The sequence below is a fragment of the Carettochelys insculpta genome, chromosome 10, assembly GCF_033958435.1.
Source record: "Carettochelys insculpta isolate YL-2023 chromosome 10, ASM3395843v1, whole genome shotgun sequence".
In the NCBI taxonomy this organism is placed as follows: Eukaryota; Metazoa; Chordata; order Testudines; family Carettochelyidae; genus Carettochelys; species Carettochelys insculpta.
The window spans coordinates 9,351,525-9,373,273 of NC_134146.1; the positions used below are offsets into that span (position 1 = coordinate 9,351,525).

Consider the following 21,749-nt stretch of genomic DNA (forward strand, 5'->3'; position numbering starts at 1 on the left):
AATCTGTAATCCCTCAATAATGCACAATACTTTTTTGACAGTTAACCATTTTTCATTGACTTTATTTTAATTCATTTTTCAATTGTTCATTTTGCTTCCCTTTTCCACATGACTGCTACTGCTACACTGCTCTCCACTGTACGCATTTCACATGTAAACATCATTTTGCATTAGCTTTAGTCTCAGCTGCCTAAAATAGCCCTTCTCTTGTGATCTCTGTGAGTCAAACCACTAAGCCTCCATGAAACTGGCACTTCCTACTCAGATCACAAATGATTGCAGATTTGTTTCCACTGTAATCAGTCACCAGACCATCTCAACAGTGTAAAAAAAATCCCAGCCATGCAAATGTGAAGATCTAAATGATAATGGAAAATGTTATAACCCATACTGTGTTTCTCCAGAAGTCTCAAAATTTGTTCTTTCCACTCAGTAGCATAAAGAGGGCAGTTCACTGTAGTTTTAAAAGGAATGACAGTGGAGTTTATGGGATTTGTAAAATTTCTCTGCACGGGGATTCCCGTCTCTCCAATGCTTTTACAGTAGTCCTGGGAAAGGCAGGAAATAGGACACACATCCTCTTTCCTTCTCAACAAGTTTACAGACCATGTGCCCTACCACATAGTAATAGTGAAAAAAGACAACTTCCACAAATGGAGTCACACTGAAATAAAATTACCTCATGATTGTAGTGAATCCCTCTTCTCCTGAAACAAGGATGCATATGATGAGGTGTAAAGCACCAACAACTCTCAGAATATTTGGCTAAGATTTTATCCGTCCATCACTTCACCTGCTAATTGTTTTCCTTCAGATTGTCTATCTCAGGTAGACACAAAAAGTTTGACTTTGTTACTTTCCTAATTTCAGGCTCTAGCTTTCAAAGGGGGTAAGAGATAGGGGTCCAACACCCACTGAAAGTTCACCCAAAGTGAGCCTCTTCAGAAGTCCCCATCCTACATGTACTGAGGGAAAATGGCTTTTGTTTTTAAAACTGCCTCACCTGAAATAATTGCTTGCTGCAGCAAGGACCACACGGTGGCAAGAGAATTCCATGCTGTTGACACACAAGATGACATCCGTGAGAGAGTTTTCCAGCCTGAGGTTCTCCAGGCCGTTCTGAAGCACCATTGAGAGCCCAGTGTCATCAAACTTAACCTTGTCACCACTTGAGACTTCCACAAGGTCCCCCATCTTCCTAGAGCACTCATTGTCCAACGAGACCAGAGGTTCTTTGGAACTTTTCTCCACTGTGTCCCCCATGTTTGAACCAGACCGTGTCATTCCGTTGAGGCTTCGCTCTGAAAGAGTTCCTAAGCTTCAGATGAGTTACGCTGCCGAAGTTAAGCGGATTTCCTGTCCAGGGCTCTCCGCTTATCTACAGCTGTCACACACACATAACAGGAAGCCTTGCACTTTCTCATCCTGTTAACACAAACAAAGGGTGGGAGGGTGGGGGTTTCTGTGAATTTCAGGCAATACCAATGGGTTTTAAAAAGATTTAAGATGCTTCTGAATGTACGACAATTACAAGTGATTGAGGAAGGGCTCTCTCCATCCTGAAACTGGCCCTTTAATTATCTGGATCCACTTACCCAAAATGAAAGGAATACTCTGTGGATTCCAAGTCCCATCCACTGGTAGTGAGTGCAGCCAGTGAGAAACTTCTGTTGTTAGACATAAATTCTCACTTTTACAGTTACACACTTTATCATTTTAAATGCTAATACCTGACCTGCCATCTATACCATGTTTACCGTACACTTAGGGTACGATCAGATTCACTGCCACAAAAAAACATGTCACAGGTGGTGAAATCTGGTCTCCTTCTATGAAATTGGGTCTTTTGTCTGTTATTACGCTACAGTATACAGATTTCACCACGGAGACCTATGTTCCTCTCACTGGGGTCCCCACCCAAAAGGGAGCCGTAGAGGTATCACATGGTTAGTTTAGGGGGACGCAGTATTGCCTTGTTCACTTCTACGCTTCCTTCAGAGTTGGGCACCCGGAGAGTGGTGACCATTGGCCAGCTCTGAAGACTGCGTAGGAGTAAGGGTGGCAATACTATACCATGCTGGCCTTACATCTGTGATGCTGCTTTATTTAGGTCGGGATCCCTACAATTACAACACCATGACATTTCTGATTTAAATAGCCGAAATCACGACATTAACTATTTTTAAAATCTGGTGGCCATGAGTTCGACCAAGATGGTCCATAAATTTGGTAGGGCCCCAATTAAACTCAGACACTCAAAAATACTGACTGATACCTGCTGCCCCCATGAGGTAATAGATGCTGTATGTCAGCAATATTGTTAGTTTCCACAGAAAGAAGAATGTGAATAAACAAGAATTATATGGGGCTAGATCCTCAGCTGATGTAAACCAGCATAACTCACTCAAAGTCGAAGGACAGTGTTACTTCTTTTTTTCACCTTTAGCTATCTTAAAATGGGGGCTGAAGGGGAAAACTGCCCTTTTAGGGGTAAGGGACTCTGCAAGGGAAAGCTATAGTAGATTATTTGAAATGGCTGCACTTAGGATGGATTTTAAAATTATGTCTAGTGTGTCTAGAGCAGTGGTTCTCAAATTTTCAGAGTCATGTGCCCCTTTGTTTCTGACCATGTTCCTTCCCTCTGAGCTGGGCTGCAGCTCTTGGCAGGGGAGGGACATGGACGAGGAGGGAGCAGGCCTGGGCCCAGGAACAGAGCCACAGCCTGGGGCTGAGGCTGGGACCATAGCCAGATGCAGAGCTGCAGCTGTGGCTGGAGGTAGAAGTGGGAGCACAGTGGGGCTATGTTGCACTCTCTCCCCATCCCTGGGGGGCGGACACCATGCATCTCCACCAAAAAGGCCTCTGTGTCCACTAAGCAGGCATGTACCATAGTCGGGGGACCTTTGATCCACAGCATAAGGTATGTGCACTTTGTAGCATTTTTACAAACCTAAATAAATCAATGGAACTGGGCTGACTCCCACCACCTGAGCCACAGAGCACAAGAAAATCTTCAAAAAAAAGCTAACTGATTTTTTTGTAAATTTGTCACTTTACATGTTACTATTATGAAGCTGCGGGGCTGAGACTGTTTAGTTTATTTGTGATTCAGTCTTTACATTATTCAGCTGTCCTCCATCACCGTACAATCATATGCCTGGATAAGAGATACCTAAAGCTCTCCGAATGGTGAGGATGGTAAATCTGCCAAAGGAAGTAAAGAAAAGATCTGGAACTTGAGAACATACAGATTCTATTCCCAACCCTACCACTAAAGTGCTGTTAGACCTTGCACAGATCAATTAGCTTTTCTGTACCTCAGCTTCTCCATCTGTAACCTAGGTATAATACCTTTCAAGGCTGTGAGGCTTAAAGTTTTGTAAAGAACTTGGAGAGCTTACACACACACAAACATTTCTGTTTCACTGCATTCCTTGATCTGACTATTTGTACCTATTGTCTCCTGGCTTATACCCAGACTGCAACCTCTTTGGGACAAAGGCCATCTTTTGTTTTGTGTTTATACAGCAGCTGGCACAAGGGAGCCCTGGTCCATGACTGGGGCTTACATATGCTATGGTAGTACCAATTATTGTATATGTAGACAAACACGCAGAGTTATCGTTTCATGTGCCCCTTCGTGCTTCAGCCCTATACCAGAAGACATGTGCCCCTGCTGATGATGGGTTATGCTTGGTAATTATCCAGTGCAGTACAGACTGAAGCATGCTCATTTTCATCACATGACTCAGATACCACCTGGCTCCTGGCTCCCCGAGGTGCAGAGAGCTGGGAGCCCACCCATGAGGCTGCAATCTGCTTCCCATCTCCCTGCATCTCAGCTCCCAAAGTGCGGGAAAGCCAGGAGCCCACCTGTGTGGGTACCACACTGTTCCCGGTGCCCTGAGGAGTGGGGCAGCTGGGGAGATCCTCCAGGGCAGCAGCTCTTGGCAGTCGCAGCTGGGGAGCCACCTCCCCTGCCATCCATCCTGTATTTGGGATGGGGGATATGGTCACCCTAGGTTGTATAGTTTCCGCAGGTGACTGCTGCTCTTTTAAGACTTCTAAAAGCATGTGCCAGATCTCATCCTCCTCAGATCTTGGAAGGCACATCAGGTTCTTAAGCCTTAGGTGAAGAGCTGTAGCTATCTTTAGAGAAATCATTCAGGCACATTTTGTCAAATCTGCAGTGCAAGTGTTCTTAAAACCAGCATGTACTGGGTCATTACCCAAGATGGCTCTAACACCAACTATATGGCAGAAAGGGGCATACAAATGCTTAGCATGCATGACACATACATTGTTGCAGTGCCAGCTACAAAAGTGCCATGCAAACAGCTGTTCTCATTTTCAGGTGACACTGTAAATAAGAAGTAGGCAGCGTTATCTCCCATACATGTAAACAACCCTCTTTGTCTTATCATTGACTGAACAAGAAGTAGGACTGAGTGAATTGGTAAACTCTAAAGAGTTACATTGTTTTATTTTTGAGTGCAATGTTTTAACAAAAAATCTACATTTGTACATTGCACTTTTGAGACAAATAAATGCCCTTTAGTGCTTGTAAGAGGTGAATTGAAGAATACTATTTTTATCATTTGTACAGTGCGTATGTTATAAAAATAACAATATAAAGTGAGACTGTACACTTGTATTCTGTTATAACAGAAATCAATGAAAATATAGGAAAACATCCAAAACATATAAAATATTTCAACAGGTGTCCTATTGTTTAATCGTGTAATTAAACGGCAATTAATTGTGGTTCATTTTAAGTGTGCTTTTTGAGTTAATCACGTGAGTTTAGAGCAATTGATCAACACACACACTTCTGGTTGGACTTTTCCCCCAGGGTTTGATTTCTGGAAACAGCTGAACAGCTAAACCCTGTGGGGAAGGAGTACAGGGGAGACAAAATCAAGGTAGTTCGCCCTTTGAGCCGGTAACAAGGGATTCGTCCCTGGAGGCACAGTGTCTTCTGCCCTATTGGGGAACATGGCCCAGTCTCATCCCACCCCCGTGTTCATCCCTGCCTTCCTCACTAACATGCCTTTCCTGCCCTGCTTGCTTCCTTAGTCATATTTCCCTGAACCACAGCATGGGCTACCTGCTGCAGAGCAGCAAGGACAAACACCCTTGGATAAAAACAAGCCCTGGCTAATGTGCTGCTCTCTCCAAAATGGGTCTGGATTCAGTAAAAGTATTTAATTAGCCTTCACAAGTTTCTCTTCCTCATCTAGCGATTATAGTGATCTGTGACCAACAAACCCTGAAATGTGATTTCTCAGTTGAGAAGCAATGACAAGGACTGGTCATGCAAAAGAATATAGTAAAGAGAACAAGGAATGGATTTTGCTACCTGTGAATGATTATTCATGCATCTGACAGTGAGGGTCTTTGCCCATGAAAGTTTATGCTCTGATAAATCTGTTAGTCTATAAGGTGCCACAGAACTTTTCATTGCTTTTGTGGATATAGGCTAATACACCCACCCCTCTGATATGTGTGAATGATTATGTGATTTCTTTCTCCCAGCTGCACTGTCATTGGCAGTGAAAGTGAAAGCCTGTTCCTTTAAAGTGTGTGAATGCTGTTTGTCTGCACTTTTCAGATAAAAGACTTCCACCCCCAGCAAAATGGTTTTGTTTTGACAACAACAAAGCATTCCCACCAATAAAGGAGCATTCACACTTTCACTGGCTCTGGCAAAACTTTGCCATTCATGGGTGACTGTCATCCATGAATGATAAAAGTTTTTTCAATCAAATGCAAAGCCTCACCCATTAGAATCCCTAACACAAAGAACTTTAAGAAAGGGATTTCTGTTAGGGGGGCCTTCATGAACAAAGAGGTTAAAAACCGGGGTTTTGTCGACAAAACCCTCTAGTGTAGACAGCCTGGGTGTTTCTTGTGCAGGCTGCAGGTGTGGAAAGCAGGAAGTCAAAAATCTCCTTCCTGATTGCCCGTCAGCTACATTCATTGTCATTTCTGCTGAAATCACTCATTCCTTGTTTGCTCCTTCATGATCCCAGAGCAGAACACAGCTGTCGGTGTTGCTGCTTTTAGTGTCTGTGAACTCCTCTCCTCTTATGCTCTGTCTGTGTCACTAATGCACAATATTGCCAGCTCCAGGTGTTCAAAACTCATGAGTAAATCCCATAAAAATCACAAGATTGGTTTCAAAATCATATTTTATCCCTAATAAATATTAGAATCTTCTGGTTTGCCTTCTGGTTTCTGGCTCCTTTAAGGCTCCCATTTTCTTTATGCTACTAGGGTTCAAAACTGAGATTCTCATGTGAGCACCTGAGGCCAGGAGGGGACTTTAAGAAAACTACCAAACATAGTTAGCCTTAGGGTTGAATCGTCAGGCTGGGTACCGGTGAATACAACCTTTGGGTTTGGGTCCTATTAACATTACAAAATAAAATCATGCCATAACTATGTCAGCGGACAGTTGTGATGTTACTAGCTCACCAGCCATTAGGGGAGACCTGGGGAATGCCCTAGTAGCTTCTGCTGTTTTGAATTGCACTAATGTTGATCACTATCTCCATTCTTATCTCTGCCTGTGCTGTTGCCAACCCTGTTTATCTTGAACTCTTACAAATCTTATCTTTTCTTCCGAGCAGCTCTCCTCTATTTCCTCCTCACGGTTCCAGCTGCCTAATACAGGTTGAACCTCTCTCATCCAGCATCCTCGGGACCTCACCAGTGCCAAACGAGAGAATTTGCTGGACCACAGGAAGTCAAAATTGACTAACACATTACCAGAGAGATAACCGTGTTAGTCTGTATCTTCGAGAACAACAAGAAGTCCTGTGGCACTTTATAAAATAACAGATATTTTGGAGCATAAGCCTTCGTGGGCAAAGACATCTGATGAAGCAGGTCTTTGGCCACAAAAGCTTATGCTCCAAAATATCTGTTGGTCTATAAGGTGCCACAGGACTTCATGGTGTTAGCACATTACCAACACTTCCACTGCTTACTAGGGTCTTGTAACACAGTTAGGGGTAAATTAAAGCTATATAACAGCACAGAACAATGAGAGCCAGGACTGGTGGCTGGAAACAACCTTTATGGGACCACAGGAAACTTGGCCATGCCAAGATAAGTGGTCATCCAGCTAACTATAATCATGCTGGATTATGGAGTTTGCCAGACGAGAGAGTTCTGCATTAGAGAGGTTCAACCTGTACTGCCAGAATCACTTGATCCATAAGGAAAGACTTGTAGCAAATCAAGTGGTTGGTTATTGGTGATTTGTCATTATTCGCATGGGCTTTAGCATCAACTGGCAGTAAATGTAGAGCTGAGGCAAGTGCAGTGTATTCAGATGGCAGTCAGCTAATGGAACAAAATAATCAGGGAGCTATTTTAAAGTATTTGAAGTCACCCATGCACTTGTTTTTACTTTGATCTCTTTAAAACAGGCTGGTTATTAACGTTTTAATAGACCACCAGTAACTTAAATGCAAGAGACCCTTTAGGTCATCCTAGACCAGGAGTGCGCAAAGTGGGGGGCGCACCCCCAGGGGGTTTGTGAAATTTCATAAGGTGGGGTGCAGCATGATCAGCTGCTAGGTCTCAGACTTATCCATCTCATTACAAATGTTGAAATAGGTCATTGTTTTTACATCTGTGTACTCACATTCATTTACCAGTTAATAAAGTTTTAAAATTCTACACACTTATTTTCTTACACATGCCAAAAGGTTTTTTTTTTCCACATGAACATAACCAAAAGGTCTGTCAGTTTGGATTACATTAGGCAGGTTGTGGGGACCTTGCTAACTGCAAGGACAAAAAGTGAGACCTGATGTAAAAAGTCCTAGACTACTACAGCAATACATGCCTTAATCTTGGTCCATTCATTGTGTGGTTACTTTCTAGTAATGGCTTCCAAAAAGAGTGTTCTCTCTCTCTCTCTCTCTCTCTCTTCTTCATAACTTGCTCTGCTAGCTGTCCTTTTGCCATGAATGAATTAACTAATTGCCATCTAAATTAACCTGTTAATTCAGCAGAAACTGAGATGGTCTTGTTAGTGGAGAACTGAATGGAATCCTTGCCTGTGTTTTCAGAAGGTTTGGTCCAACATCCACTAGCTGAAAATAGGAAATCTCCATTTAAACCAGGAGGAAACTGATGGGATTGTCTTGGGGAGCTGCGGGGTGGGGGGATTAAAATTACTCCATTAACTTGTGGACTAAGCTTTAAATGAACTAATAGTAAAGAGCCTTTGCTGATTCCTCCTGGTGGCCTTTTATAGCCTACTCTTTGCAACCTGGAATTACTGTCCATTTCATGACCTGATTCTTGAGCCATACACTGGGGCTAGGGCTACACTACAAATACCTTTGCTGGCGTCTAGACTGCGCACGTGCTATTTTGAAATAACTTTGCAATAGTGGGTGTGTTTGAAATTTGTAACTCTCATTCCACCAGGAATAACACTTAGCTCAAATTAGATATTTCAAACTAATCTGTGTTAGGCCGGGATATATGTGTTATTTTGAGTTAAGGGGCCTCCAGACCCCCAGGGTGCCCTGCTCTGTCCAGTAGGTCTCATTGGCCACAATCAGGGAACCCTCCATGGTTCCCCGCTCTCCCAGCCCTTAAAGGCACAACTCAAACCGTTGGCAGAAAGGGTTTGTGCTTGGGGCCTCCTGCACAGCCAAGAGCCTGCTCCTGTGCAGCAGCATGGAGCCAGACATAAGCCACAGGGAGGGCCCCAACCTCCCTCAACAGCTCGCCTGGAGTGTGCCTGAGCACCCCAGGAACCTGCCCTGGCCCAGAAGAGGTGGGCACCTTCCTGGTCAGGGGCGGAGATCCAGGACCTCATTGCAGTCTAGTGGGGATGAGACCATCTCTCAGAATGTCCACACCCAGCACAGGAATCAGCTGTCTTTGGCCACATGATGGAGGGTCTGGTGGCCCATGGCCACATGTGCATCCAGGAGCAGATGTGCATGAAGGTCAAGGAGCTCCGCCAGGCCTATGCCAGGGCCAGGGAGGGCAGGTCCAGGGCAGTGTCCCTACTATGAGGACCTGTAGTGCATCCTGGGGGAGGGGGCAGGGCAGTGCCCTCCCCACTCCTGGTGGAGGCCAGCTGTGACTTGCCCACCATGGAGCTGGAACTGGACAGCAGGGATGAGGAGGAGCTACTGGAGGATCCGGACCAGGAACTGGGGAACAGCTGCCAGCCGCTAGGGGCCCTGTCCATGGAGCCATCCAAGGAGTCACATAACGTGGGAGAGAGATCAGCCAGTAAGTGGCCCTCCCTCTTACTGGGACCCCATTCTTTAAATACCCCTCTGAAACCACCACCCCCACTCATGCATCTGGTGAAGCGGGTCTTTGCCCACGAAAGCTTATGCTCCAAAATATGTTAGTCTATAAGGTGCCACAAGACTTCTTGTTGTTCTCAAAGCTACAGACTAACATAGCTACCTCTCTGATACTTGTCATCCAGTAAGTGCCACTTCCTTTCCCCATAACATGAGTGGAAGGTCTGGACAGGTGGAGGAACCCCTCACCCCCATATCTGTACCCCACTGGTTGTGGTGCACGCAGAGCACATGGGACCACATGCTGTGCTGCTCCCTGGTGTGCAGCTCCTGGGCTACTGGGCACAGGGTGGCTGGAGAGGCCTGCCATACCCCCAGCCCCTGAGTAGGACACCTTGCTCCCACAGGCCACCATGGGAGGGAGGCAAAGGGCAGCATAATGCACATACACCCAGCAGTCCTGCACATGGGCATGCGTGCAACCCTGTGCCAGATCCCACTCCACAGGACACCAGGGGCCAGCAGCATGTGCACACACAGCCTGGCTTTCCACACAATGGCTGTGGCAGAGCCGGGAACTGTGATTCTCAGCTCGTACATGGGGACCAGGTTCCAGGCACCACGTTGCCTCGGATGACTGACAACCTATCCTTGCTCTCCACAGCCTGACCAGGCACCCAGGACACTGAGAACCTCCTGCAGCTCCAGGCCATGCACAGCATGCTGTGGGATTGGGTGGCCGAGGGCATCTGCTGCAAGACCCTGCAGATGCAGCAGGAGCATAGATGGGCCCTGCTGGTGCATACTCTGGTGTCCCAGCCCAGCACAGGCTTCACCCCCTCACCCACCCTGCTCCTCCCCCTACTCCCTTGCTCCCCCTGAGCTCCCCTTCCCCCCGCTGAGAGCGCTGAGGCCCCTGTACTCGAGACAGCATGGCACACCCCCAGACCATCCCGCCCCCTGGCCCCTTTTTGTAGCTCCCCCATCCACTGTAGTTAATAGCACCCCCCATCCTGCCCTCTTCCCTCCCCAGTCGCCTCCACACCCCCTCCCCATTTTCCCTATCCCACCCTTGTAAATAAAGATACCTATTTTTTTTTTCAATTACAGACTGTTTATTGCTTCTTTGGGAAGTGGGGTGTGGGGGCAGGATGGAAGGATGGCATGGATGAGTGTAGCTGAAGCCCCCGGTGGGCCAGCCTAGGGAACAGCATCATTTCTCTCCCAGGGTAAAGCTCTCCCTCAGATCCTCCTGGATGCGCATGGCCTCTCATTGGGCATCCTAGATGGCAGCCATGAGTAGCTGTTCATACACCCTGGCTAGGTGCTCGGCCTTGGCCTCCCACAGGCAGGAAGGCCTCCCTCTTTGTCTCACACAGGTTATGGAGGAGAAAGCATACAGCCACTACCTGTGGGATGCAAGTGCTCCCTGAGGTCCAGGCAGGTGAGGAGGCACCGGAAATGTCCCTTGGGGTGGCCAAAGGCAACTCATACAGCAACTAATAACACTGGTCTGCTTCTTTAAATGTGGAAGCAGTGTATTTTATTTCAATAGCCGCCTCTCAAATGCTATGTCGGCTCTGGCCAGCCAGGTGTTGAAGGCCTGCAGAAGCAAAGTTGGAGTGGGTATCACAGGGCTCCCTGGGCACCTGCAAGCTCTCCTCTGTCCCCTTCCTGCCTGTCACCAAGAGCAAGTCCCAGCAGTTGTACCCACCCCGGCCAGGCTTTGTGGGGACAGCATGGAGGGAACCCTACCGGGGTAGGGGCTTGCAACACGCCCACCCTGTTCTCCAGAACCACCTATCCTATCCCCCACCTCTCTGCAGTGCATCCTGCTGGGCTGGGCGCACCCTACCTGCATAAGCAGGATCCCGACAGTTGACTTCCCCAGGCCGAACTGATTCCTCATGGATCAATAGCTGTCCAGTGTAGCGAGTTTCCACAGTGCAATGGGTACCTGCTTGTGGAGGGAGATGGTGGGCCTCAGGTGCGTGTCCCAGGGCAGGGGCAAGCCAGTTGCAGAGCTCCAGGAAGGTGGTTTTTGTAAGTTTGAAGTTCTGTACCATTGCTGGTCTCCCCACTGCTCCAGAATGATGTGATCCCACCAGTCTGCATTGGTGTCCAGCTGCCATATGCAGTGGGGCACAGGGACCAGTTCTTGGAGGGCGATCCCCAGCTAGTGGATCAGCTCCCAGTTGGGGGAGTAGAGTCTGCAATATGGGCTTGGGGTGGGGATCCTGCAGGTCCTGGGAGTCGGGCAGCAGCATGTCCCCCACAGCTTGCAGCAGTTGCAGTAGGAGGGGGAGACCAGCTGGGGCTCCATAACAGAAGCTGCTATGCCGTCCTGGGGCAGGGCAACCACAGCAGGTGATGAGAATGCTTGGCTGTCCCTTGAGGAGGTAGGCAAGTAAGCAGGAAAACCTGAGGAGTGGCTGTCTGGAGTGGCGGGGAGTCCCTTTAAGCACAAGCCTCAGATAGCCTAAAGCAGCAAGCACAGGAAGGAACTGCCAGGCTGATGCCCTGCCTGAACTGCTTCTGGGTGGCCTTATATGAGAGTTAGCATCCAACAGGTGTGGCCGCTTCTTTTCACCATGGCTAAAAGTGACGACTGAAACAACCGTCTAAGATAAGCTGCAATGCAGCCATAGACTGAGAGAGTTTCTGCACCTTTCCCTGGCCCAGCTACAGCTGTGGCCATTGTGTGAAGTTGTCAGGCAATAGTGCTTTGGCGGGGTGGGCCCTAACTTGCACCTCATTTTGGGCCTCTCTGCCTCACTTTTGAAAAGCACACAGCTTTTTAGAAAGTGTCAATTAGCACAGCCAGTCCTACCACCTGTTTGTTTCTGTGTGTATTTCAAGAGCTTTTATTCCACAGTATTTGTTTTATTCAGTCGTACGGCATGCAGAGCACTTTGGGTGGGGAGAAAAGCTGCTCTTGAAATAAAATACACGGCTTCAAACTTCAAACATTTAAAGAAGCAGAATAGCGTTATTAGTTGCTGTATCAGCCACATAGCAGTTCTCAGAAGCCACATTCAGGGCCAGGACCATTGTGCTCAATGCTATGCAGTTGGGAGTCTTCCCTGTGTTTGAAGCATTTACCATCCCAGAGAAGATGCAGCAATTGCGTCAGTGTAACAAGGGTTTGGGGGCGTAGATCAGGGAAATGGTCACAAGAAATGTTCCAATATAGGCAAAATATATGATAGCAGAGGTCCTTGTTGACTAGCCTTCCTCATTTAGACTAGTCTGTCCCTTCTCCTGGGAACAGGAGGTTATGTTCTCTATTCCTTTGATTTCTACAGATTCTTAAGAAGGATACATGGATGCTCCCCTGCCGTGGGTCTCTTAGAGCAGGGATAAGCAAACTTTTTACGTTGGGCACCATTTTTCATCCTTGCAATTAGCAGCCCCACTCCCCAGCCCCTCTAATGTAATCCAACCCAATGGAAATTTCAGCTATGGTCATTTAAAAAAATCCTTTTGGCACGTGTAAGAAAATAAGTCTGTAGAATGTAAATGCTTTATTAATTGGTATACAAATTTGAATAGACAGACATAAAAACAGTCACATCATTCAACATTTGTAATGAGATGGATGAGTAGGAGACCTAGAAGGTAATCATGCTGCACTCTCCTTATGAAATTTCATGCCCCCCCCAAGGGGACCCACACTACCACTTTGCACACTTGTTGTACAGCACTGGGTCTTTAAAAGTGAAGGAATAGCAGCTGTTATCCCGACCCTCTCATACGACAGGCTAAACGAGCCTTGTACTTGCAAACAGGAAGAGAAATGAGACCCTTAAAGCAAGGATTACATTAAAAAAAAGTGTGTCTCTTGCTTTAAACCAGTCCTCAGTGTTAAGGTGGGTCTAACAATCTCTGCACTCTGTGAGTCACAGACAGGACCTCTCTTCAACATCCAGCTCCATCCTGCTTTCCTTTATTGAAATAAACAAACAAACAGCAAGTTGTACAGGACACTTGTAGGGCTTGTCCTGGAGGGCTCAGGTATTAAATATTATCATGCAACAAAACCTCCAGGAATACATCCAATCAAAACTGGCACGCCTGAACACTTGGCTAGTGCTACCTGCCATGCCATCTATTTGGATTTCTAAGCAGTTCTTTCTCTCCTGGTTGCTGGAGCAGGCCCATTTGTGCATGAATAGCCTGACCTCCAAATAAATGACACCTCTAATTGCTGTAAATGGATAGGTGCTGAGGCCATGCTGGAAAAATCAAGGACTCTTGTTCTCAAGAACAATTTTACTGTGCATTCCTTGTGCACCTCACACTCTCATTGAAGGCTGGCTCTGGACCCAAGAGTTCACTTGCAGGAAGACAGCTCCAGTGAGGAGAGTAAGTATAGCTTCGTCATCTGTTTTGTGGCTCACTAGAACGTAACCACCAGACCAGGGATAGCAGCTCTTTAGGTGAATAAAAGATGACGTGTGCTATAAATGAGGGGAAGAGATACCGGTGGCACTAAAACGTCAATAGGTGAGTCTCTTCTATTGTAAGATAAACAGCTATGTGAAAGGTTGGCAATGGAATCCCAAACTACAGGAAACACACCCAGTTTCAGATTTCATGGCAGACCTGAAGAATTAATCCTGTGCTGCATTTTACTATTGCATTGCTGTTTGTAAACCTCAGCCTGTTCTGAGCAAATTGACCTGACAAATGAGTTTGTATCAAAGTGAAACTCAGAAGCTTTGCCTGCAAATTGCTTAGATTTGCAGGGTTCATTTGGCTGGGAGGTGAGACCACAAGCTCAAGTGGTGTCCCAGACATGCTGGACCTGTTGTTCCCTGATGACAGAATTTCAGAAGTTTATAACAAGACTTTCCAGCTCATTCAGGCTGTTTAGACACAGCCTTGACTTGCTGAGGAAACACGAAGAGGGGAGGCCAGTACAATGCTCCATTTGCTATCAGAACATCACACTTACCAAAATCTAGGCTGGAACACCAGTGACTACCTCATCTCAGGCACACTACTGTATATGCTTGAATCTGCCTTGGTGCAAACAAACATGTATCAAAACCAGAGAAAAAGGTAATATGGAGCCCAATCATGCACTGCGAAAGCCAAATGGAAGTGTTCTTATTCTGCAAGAATAGCAACAGGAAAACCATAAGCCCCTGTGACTAATGATAACTTATAAGTTTAGCCATCCCCAGTAGGAGTGAAGTTAACTCATGGTGCTAATGAACTTGGGGGGGTCACATAATTCCAGCCTCGTACTCTGAACATTAAAGTGCCTGATCTGTTTCTATTACACAGGTTTTTATGGGTTTTTTTGGCTTTTTAATGTTCCAGGTTTTCCTTTTTGGTTTAATTAAGAGTGAAAACTGCAAGATTCCTAACTGTGGTGACTGACTGTTGAAAGCTGTAGGGGTGTCATTGCTAGGGAAAAGTACAGGAGCAAAGAAGGAATGTGTCCCCTGCCATGGAGCCTAAATTAAAATATTTTAAACTATAAACTAGAACCACTGGTTTTGTGCTTTGATGTTGTGTTTCTCTTTCTCTCTCAACCCCTACTCTTATGGTTTATTTTCCTTTCTTTTCACCTGTAAAGCTATTTTATTTAGCACAATGTTATGCGTTTAAGACATTCAACTTGATGGTGAACAGAATAGTCCATGGGCCACTGATGGCACTATGAAAATACAAATAACAACTTAGTGCAATGAAAACAGACAATCCATGGATAATTGTGGATTTTTGTTGTTTTAGTTATACAACTTCTAGAAGGAAAAAGTTCCAGAAGGTTTATAATAGTCTGTTGAAAAATAAGTGTTTTCGCTTGAGACTACACCTTGGATTACACTGTTGCTCCTCATGTGCTTGAATATTATATGCATCCATGGTATCTGTAGACAGATACTCAAAGTATTTTAACTCCTGATTTCCATTCACTCCTGAAATACCTTTGTGGATTTCAGCCTATCGTCCTAACTCTGACTCTGCACTCAGGGCAGGTCTAAACTATAGCAGAAGGTTGAATTAAGGTACACAATTCTAGCTATATTACTTACATAGCTAGAGTCAATGTACCTTAATTCGGGCTTGTGCACTGTCTCCATTAAGGGAGGTCAAGGGACGCATGTGCTCGTGTCGACTTCCCTTATTCCTAACGGGGCCAGGAGTAACAGCGACAACATAAGCGCCCTGTAAGTTCAATTTAGCATGTCCCTACTTGGCACACTGAAACAAACACCAGAAGATTGACCAAGGCAGGTTTGAGCTTCCCTGTAGTGAAGACATACCATTGGAAAACAGTGGAACAAAGTACTGAGTAACTGCAGTACTTCATAACTCCATAGATCCAAAGTCTCAAGAGAAATCTAAGTACACTAATTAAATAATGTAAATCTTACCAATTATCAAAATAATAGAAATGTTAATATCTTGATACATAATTCTGATTTTCTGTTGATCACGGAATATATATAATTCAATAGTTTAGAACCACTGGTGGTGGAAGTGTAATGGTACAAAAATGAGAGGGAGAATTGCTAAAAATGGTTGAACCATTTCTTGTCATAAGAAAATTATGGGAGAATTCCTTCACTTTATATTCCTCAGATTGTAAGGCATGATTTAAATATTTTAATTTGATTACAGTAACCTTAGCTCATTATAAGTGGCTTTTATCCTATGGAATATAGACTCATAGATTCCAGTGCTAGAAGAGACCACTATCATGAGAATGCCTACTCATAAGTGCCACAGGTTAATTCTTGTTATACCTCCTGCCCACCTTGGTTTCCTTGTGGACCTTCTGAAGTCCACAGGTTCAGGTTCCCCAGATCTTGTGCATTCAAGAAGCCCATAGGAAGGTAAACTGGGGCACTAGAAGGGCTGTGAAGTAAAGGAAAGATTATGGAGTTTAGGAACTCTCAGTACACTGAATTTAGGATCCCTCCAACAGTACAGGAATCACGAGGGCCATGAAGATGGAGCCCAGCTGGCTATGCCAAGTGCTGTTGATGCTCTGAAGAGATCAGAGGTGTGACTAGGTGTGGTTTTGAGACGTTTCATTCCAGAGAGAATGATGACTGAAGTATCACGAGAGGCTTGAAAATGTTTTTAATATTTGATGGCTCGTCACTTCTAATCTGTGTATCACACTTAAAATGCTACAAAAATTCTCCTCCCATCTTAAATTGATTTACAAAAATAATACCACTCTACTCTTCCCAGTGAAAAGTAAGAGAGTCTTTTAATGGCTGTTCTGTTTCCACGCTGTCTACAAAAAAACCTGAAAAACCTGAGACTCTTACCTTGACACATAACCTCTTTACCCTTTCTTATTGGGGAAGAGATGACTACTATTAGGCTTTTTAATATTTTGTTTTTTCAGAAATACACTGGTAGAAATAAAAATATAACTCCAACCATCTAAAGAAAGTAGACACACCAAAGCAATTTATTTGCCTTTCTATTGCTTCCTGTCTACACTAATGACCTGTTCCTCATTTCACTTCCCCTGTCCTTCTAAAATTAATACAAACTCCTGTCTCACCTGTACATGAAAGTTAATATTCTATAGCTTAAATGGCCAAGGAATTCTATGATGCCTACCCATTAAAAAAATTGATCTTCCATTTCCTTGTACAGGGTCAGCAACACAGTGATTAGATTTATATTAGAAAAGCCATTCAGTGAACAACATGCTAGCACAAAGTAGTGTTTTTTTGTCAGAAATCCATTTCGTCTCACCGATCCTATTTTTACCACTTTTTCTGCCTAAACAGGTTGCTTCTTTATCTGACAGATCCAAAGGCTAAATAGAATTAGAGAGTAAAACACAAAATCCATAGTATATTAAAGGCAGCAAGACGCACTGACTTATCTACACTTTTGTTAAATGTGTTTCTAGGATCAATAGAACTGCTATTTTCTTTTCTCTATATTACAAAACTTTATTCAAGAGCAAAGTCCAGAAGTGACTAGGGTCTGGCATTACATTTTGAAATCAGCTGAGGGAAGCAAATCATTGTTTTCTTTGGAAATATTTTAGATCCAGGAAATTAAATAGAGGCCTAAATTCAGCAAAGCGGATGCTTAAATCCTACTATTTCAATGTACTTCTTGACCCTAACTGTACCCTCAAACTAGGTCAGACTGCTAATTTTGTTTCATTTGGAAGTATCTGTTTATCATGCTTATGTGAGCCAACCAATTATACTGTTGTGCAAAAGCAGTAAGTATTGGGTTCAGCTAATTACCCAGAAAAAAAATGCTAAAGGAGTATCATTAATGTGCTATGCTTTTTTGTTTTGTTTTGTTTTTTTCTTGAGTAGATGTCTCAAGCTGGCCAGCCACAAAACCAGTGGTCACTCCTAAAAATATTGGCCTACATGCTTAGCACCTACTTAGATCATTGAAAAATAATAGTTTATGAAGCATTATAGAAATGAGTAATTATTAATCATTGGCTTCAACCTCTTAGGCAACATACAAAAATTTATTTTGAGAGAAAAGCTAAAGACAGCTTGGGAAATGTCAAACAAGCTTGGTAATGCAATAATAAAGGCCATCAGCAGCTAATATTAACCCAACAAGATATTTACTGCAGAAGAAGCATCTGTAACTTCAGACAGCCTCCCAGGACATGTGTGGACATAAAGTCATCTTTGTTCATATAAAATCATATTAAAATTATTTTAAATGTTATAAAATCACAATATATCTATCTATCTATCTATATATATATATATACATACACACACACACACAATGATAAATCTGAAACAAAATAAAACACATATTAAGTAAACATTCAACATGGGTCACTGAAGCACCACCATCACTGAGCTTACTCAAATATTAAGATACAAGTCAAATGAAAAGTGGCCAGCTTATAAAAGGAGTAATCAATTCACAGCCAGGCCATGATCATTGTATGGATCAATGGTAGTATGTCACATATCTCTGCCCTTGTTTTGATGAGATTTCAGACGAGCTGGTTGTGCCTGACCCAGAAGAAAGTTAGCCAGGAAGGAAACCAGCACCATACCTCGCTCCCAGAACAAACAGATCAGAGGAATCAAATGTGAACAGTGAAGTCAAAAATGAAACACAGTGTCTGAAGATGAACAGAAAGGTGGCTACTTGGACACCTCTGGGATGATACAGAATCACAGAATCCTAGGGCTAGAAGAGACCTCAGGAGGCCATCAAGTCTGACCCCCTGCTAAAGTAGGGCCAGTCTCAGCTATGTCATCCCAGCCAGGGATTTGTCAAGCTGGGACTTAAAAACCTCTAGGGATGGAGATTCCACCATGTCCCTAGATAATCCATTCCAGCGCTTCATTACTCTTCTAGTGATACAGTTTTTCCTAATACCTACCCTAGACCTCCCCCACTGCAACTTGAGACCATTGCTCCTTCTCATTTTATCATCTGTCACCTCTTAAATCAGCCTCTCTCCATCCTCTTTGAAAACACTCTTCATGTAGTTGAAGGCTGCTATCAAATCCCCTCTCTCTTCTCTTCTGCAGGCTAAATAAGCTCAAATCCCTCAGCTTCTCCTTATGAGTCATGTGCTCCAACCCCCTATTCATTTTTGTCACCCTCTACTGGACTCTCTCCAATGGGATACATCCATTCTGTAATGGGGGCCCCAGAATTGGACAGATGTGGCCTTAACAGTGTCAAATAAAGGGGAATAATCTCTTCCCTAGATCTGCTGGCAATGCTGCTACTAATGGACCCCAAGATGCCTTCTTGGCTACAAAGGCACACCATTCACTTATATCCAGCTTCTCATCCACTGTAATCCCAATGTCCTCTTCTGCAGAACTACTGCTTATCCAGTCAGTCCCTAGCCAGTAGCAGTGCTTGGGATACTTCTGTCCCACTAGTCCTTGTTGAACCTCATAAAATTTCTTTTGGCCCAATCTTCCAATTTGTCTAGGTCACTCTGGACCCTATCCCTAGCCTTCAGTGTTTCTACCTCTCTCCTTAACTTAAACTTGCTGAGAGTACCATTCATCCCCTGGTCCAGGTCATTAATAAAGATATTGACGAAAACCAGCCCCAAAACCAATCCTTGGGACACTCAGCTTGACAACAACCACCAACCAGACATTGAGCTGTTGATTACTACGGTTCAAAAACATTTGGTTGCAACAATGATGTGCAGGACCCTCCAGTGCAAGCCACCAGAGCACTTAGACAAAGGCGGGTTGTTACAATATCCTTGAAGCCACAGCTGTGGAACCACCACAGATGGAGCCATCCTGCAGGATGGCATAATGCTACACCTCGCACACACATCACGGAGCTGTGGCTTCGTCATCACAGACAAGGAACATTTACCAGACACTTTAGGACAACACTCTGCCTTGCGGCACAAGGATCTCCGCATGGAAGGTGGGAAAAAACAGTGAGGGGAACAAAGGATTCCCCACAAAAGCATAGTCCCTGCAAATATGGAGCAGCCCACTGAGGGTGCACTGCCTGGAATTCAGTGAGAACCTTAACCAACAAACCCACACAAACTGGATTCAGGTCTGAGCAGCAAAAGCTGCTGCTTATTTCCAGCATGACTCACATGTAATATTAAGTTGGGATGGTTTGGTCAAACCAGCTTGAGTAAAACGTAAAAAGGCAAGGTCCTGGAGGAAGGAGATTTAGAGGGGGAAAAGTGGATTAAAAAGAGTGTCTTTTCCAAGGACAACAGGCTAAAAAAAGAATGGAGGCAAACCTAAACTCTATACTTGGCCAAGTGCCTACAAAAACAAATGAAGGACAAAGCCCAACCCCTGCAAGCACAGTGGAGGAGAGAGAGGGCAAGAAAGTCAGAGCACAGAAACTGTGCAAGAAAACCACAGGTAAAACGCCACCACCCTCGTGGTTAGGTGAATGAGCCTCATCTAGTGGTAGGAGCAAGAGCAGCAGCCTCACCAACAGAGCCAGGACAATTCCCTTTCTCCCACTGTGAACGCCCATGCCATTCAAAGCTTGGACTCCTCAGCGACATGAGAGTCCAGAACCAATGAGCCTGTGCAAGCTCAAAACGTCATTGTCGGACACGACGGACTACCTACAGTGGTAGGAACACCAAAGTAGGGTGTAAGCAGTGGTAAACATTCCAAAATGTGATTCATGTGCTTCTAAAACCAGAGTAGGAGACTTGGGGGAGGCCTCAAGCTGTTAACAACCAAAACCCATCCCAAAAAAGAAAGCCCAGAAAGGAACCAGAGCAAGAAGCATGCACCTTCTCCTCAACCCCTTTCCAGTCCCTTGACACGCATTGTTCAGGTCCAAACAAAATCTCCAATGTTATAATCGCACACATGCCTCTTTTTAATTGTTGAGCAGCAGTAGGGGATTGCTGCATTGCCAAGAGCCCCATAAAGTTATTTAGTCCAGGTAATTTTAGCAGACAGAAATTGCTTGGACACCTGTGAACAAGCGCAAAGTGACTGCATGTCACCTTGAGACATGATGAAAACCAAGCCATCATCAGCGCAGGCCAAGAGATAAAGCAGGAAATCATCTGGCATCCAGCATCCCTAGCAAAGACAAGCCAGATAAACAGCTTCTAAGGAGGTACAGGCTTGGCTCCACATACTGGACATACAGCTTCACAGACAGAGGGCACCATGACACATGCCCAGGATCAGCAACCTGCAGCTCCTGAGCCCCATGCAGCTCTTTAAGGAGTTGTTTACGGCTTCAGGTGCTGCTGCCACTGAAATAATGGAACTAAATGTAATTGGTTTAATGGCCGGCAGGAGACCCTGAGTCTGCCCCTGCTGGAGCTGTGCAGCCCTGCTAAAAAAGAGGTTGCAGCCACAGAGGAGAAGTATCAGTGCACACAGTTGGAGGAGCTCTTTGGCTGAGGTGGGTTAATCCTGGGGATGGGGGACCAATTTTGGAGCCGAGAGGGGTTAAACCCAAGGATGAGGGGGGTGGGTTTGTGGGACAGGGGGATAAAGCTTGGGGATGGGATGGTGGATTTGGGGACTGTGGCAGGTGAAGCCTGGAGATTCGGGGCAGGTTTGTGGGCCAAGGTGGTACAGCCTGGGAATGGGGTGTGGGAAAGGATGATGCAAACATTGGGCTTCCAGCTTAAGAGCCTATCCCTAAGCACTTTCCTTGTTGTCATTTACTCTGCAGTCAAGGGGTGAAAGTAACTTAAACTTTCCAACTGGTGCAAATCATTGTGTGTGGGCTGTTCTTAAAATAGGGTTACAAAAAGTACAGTTTGATGATATTTATTAAGGACTGCCTTGTATTCACATGCATTGTAGCTCTTGAAGTATTGATTTTGTAGCTCAATTTGAAAAAAATGGCTCTTCTCCCTATTTTGATTGCAGACCCCGCATATGTCCCTGCAGAATGAGAAGCAGTAGCTAAGACTAAGACTTAATGACCAGTAGTCATTAAGACACTAAAAAAGTTATGGTATAATAAAGAAATGAAACATGAAAA

General features: G+C 44.8%; 1 protein-coding gene across 2 annotated transcripts in view; it reads right to left on the reverse strand.

Annotated features, from left to right (window-relative positions):
* Positions 1 to 21,749, reverse strand: part of KLHL6 (kelch like family member 6) — a 61,960-nt gene that overhangs the window by 36,277 nt on the left and 3,934 nt on the right. For both annotated transcript variants that reach the window (XM_075004394.1, XM_075004393.1), the window contains exon 2: positions 1,004 to 1,425. In XM_075004394.1, the coding sequence (XP_074860495.1) occupies positions 1,004 to 1,284 (281 nt within the window). In that variant the 5' untranslated portion in view covers positions 1,285 to 1,425. The remainder of the gene's footprint in view (positions 1 to 1,003; positions 1,426 to 21,749) is intronic.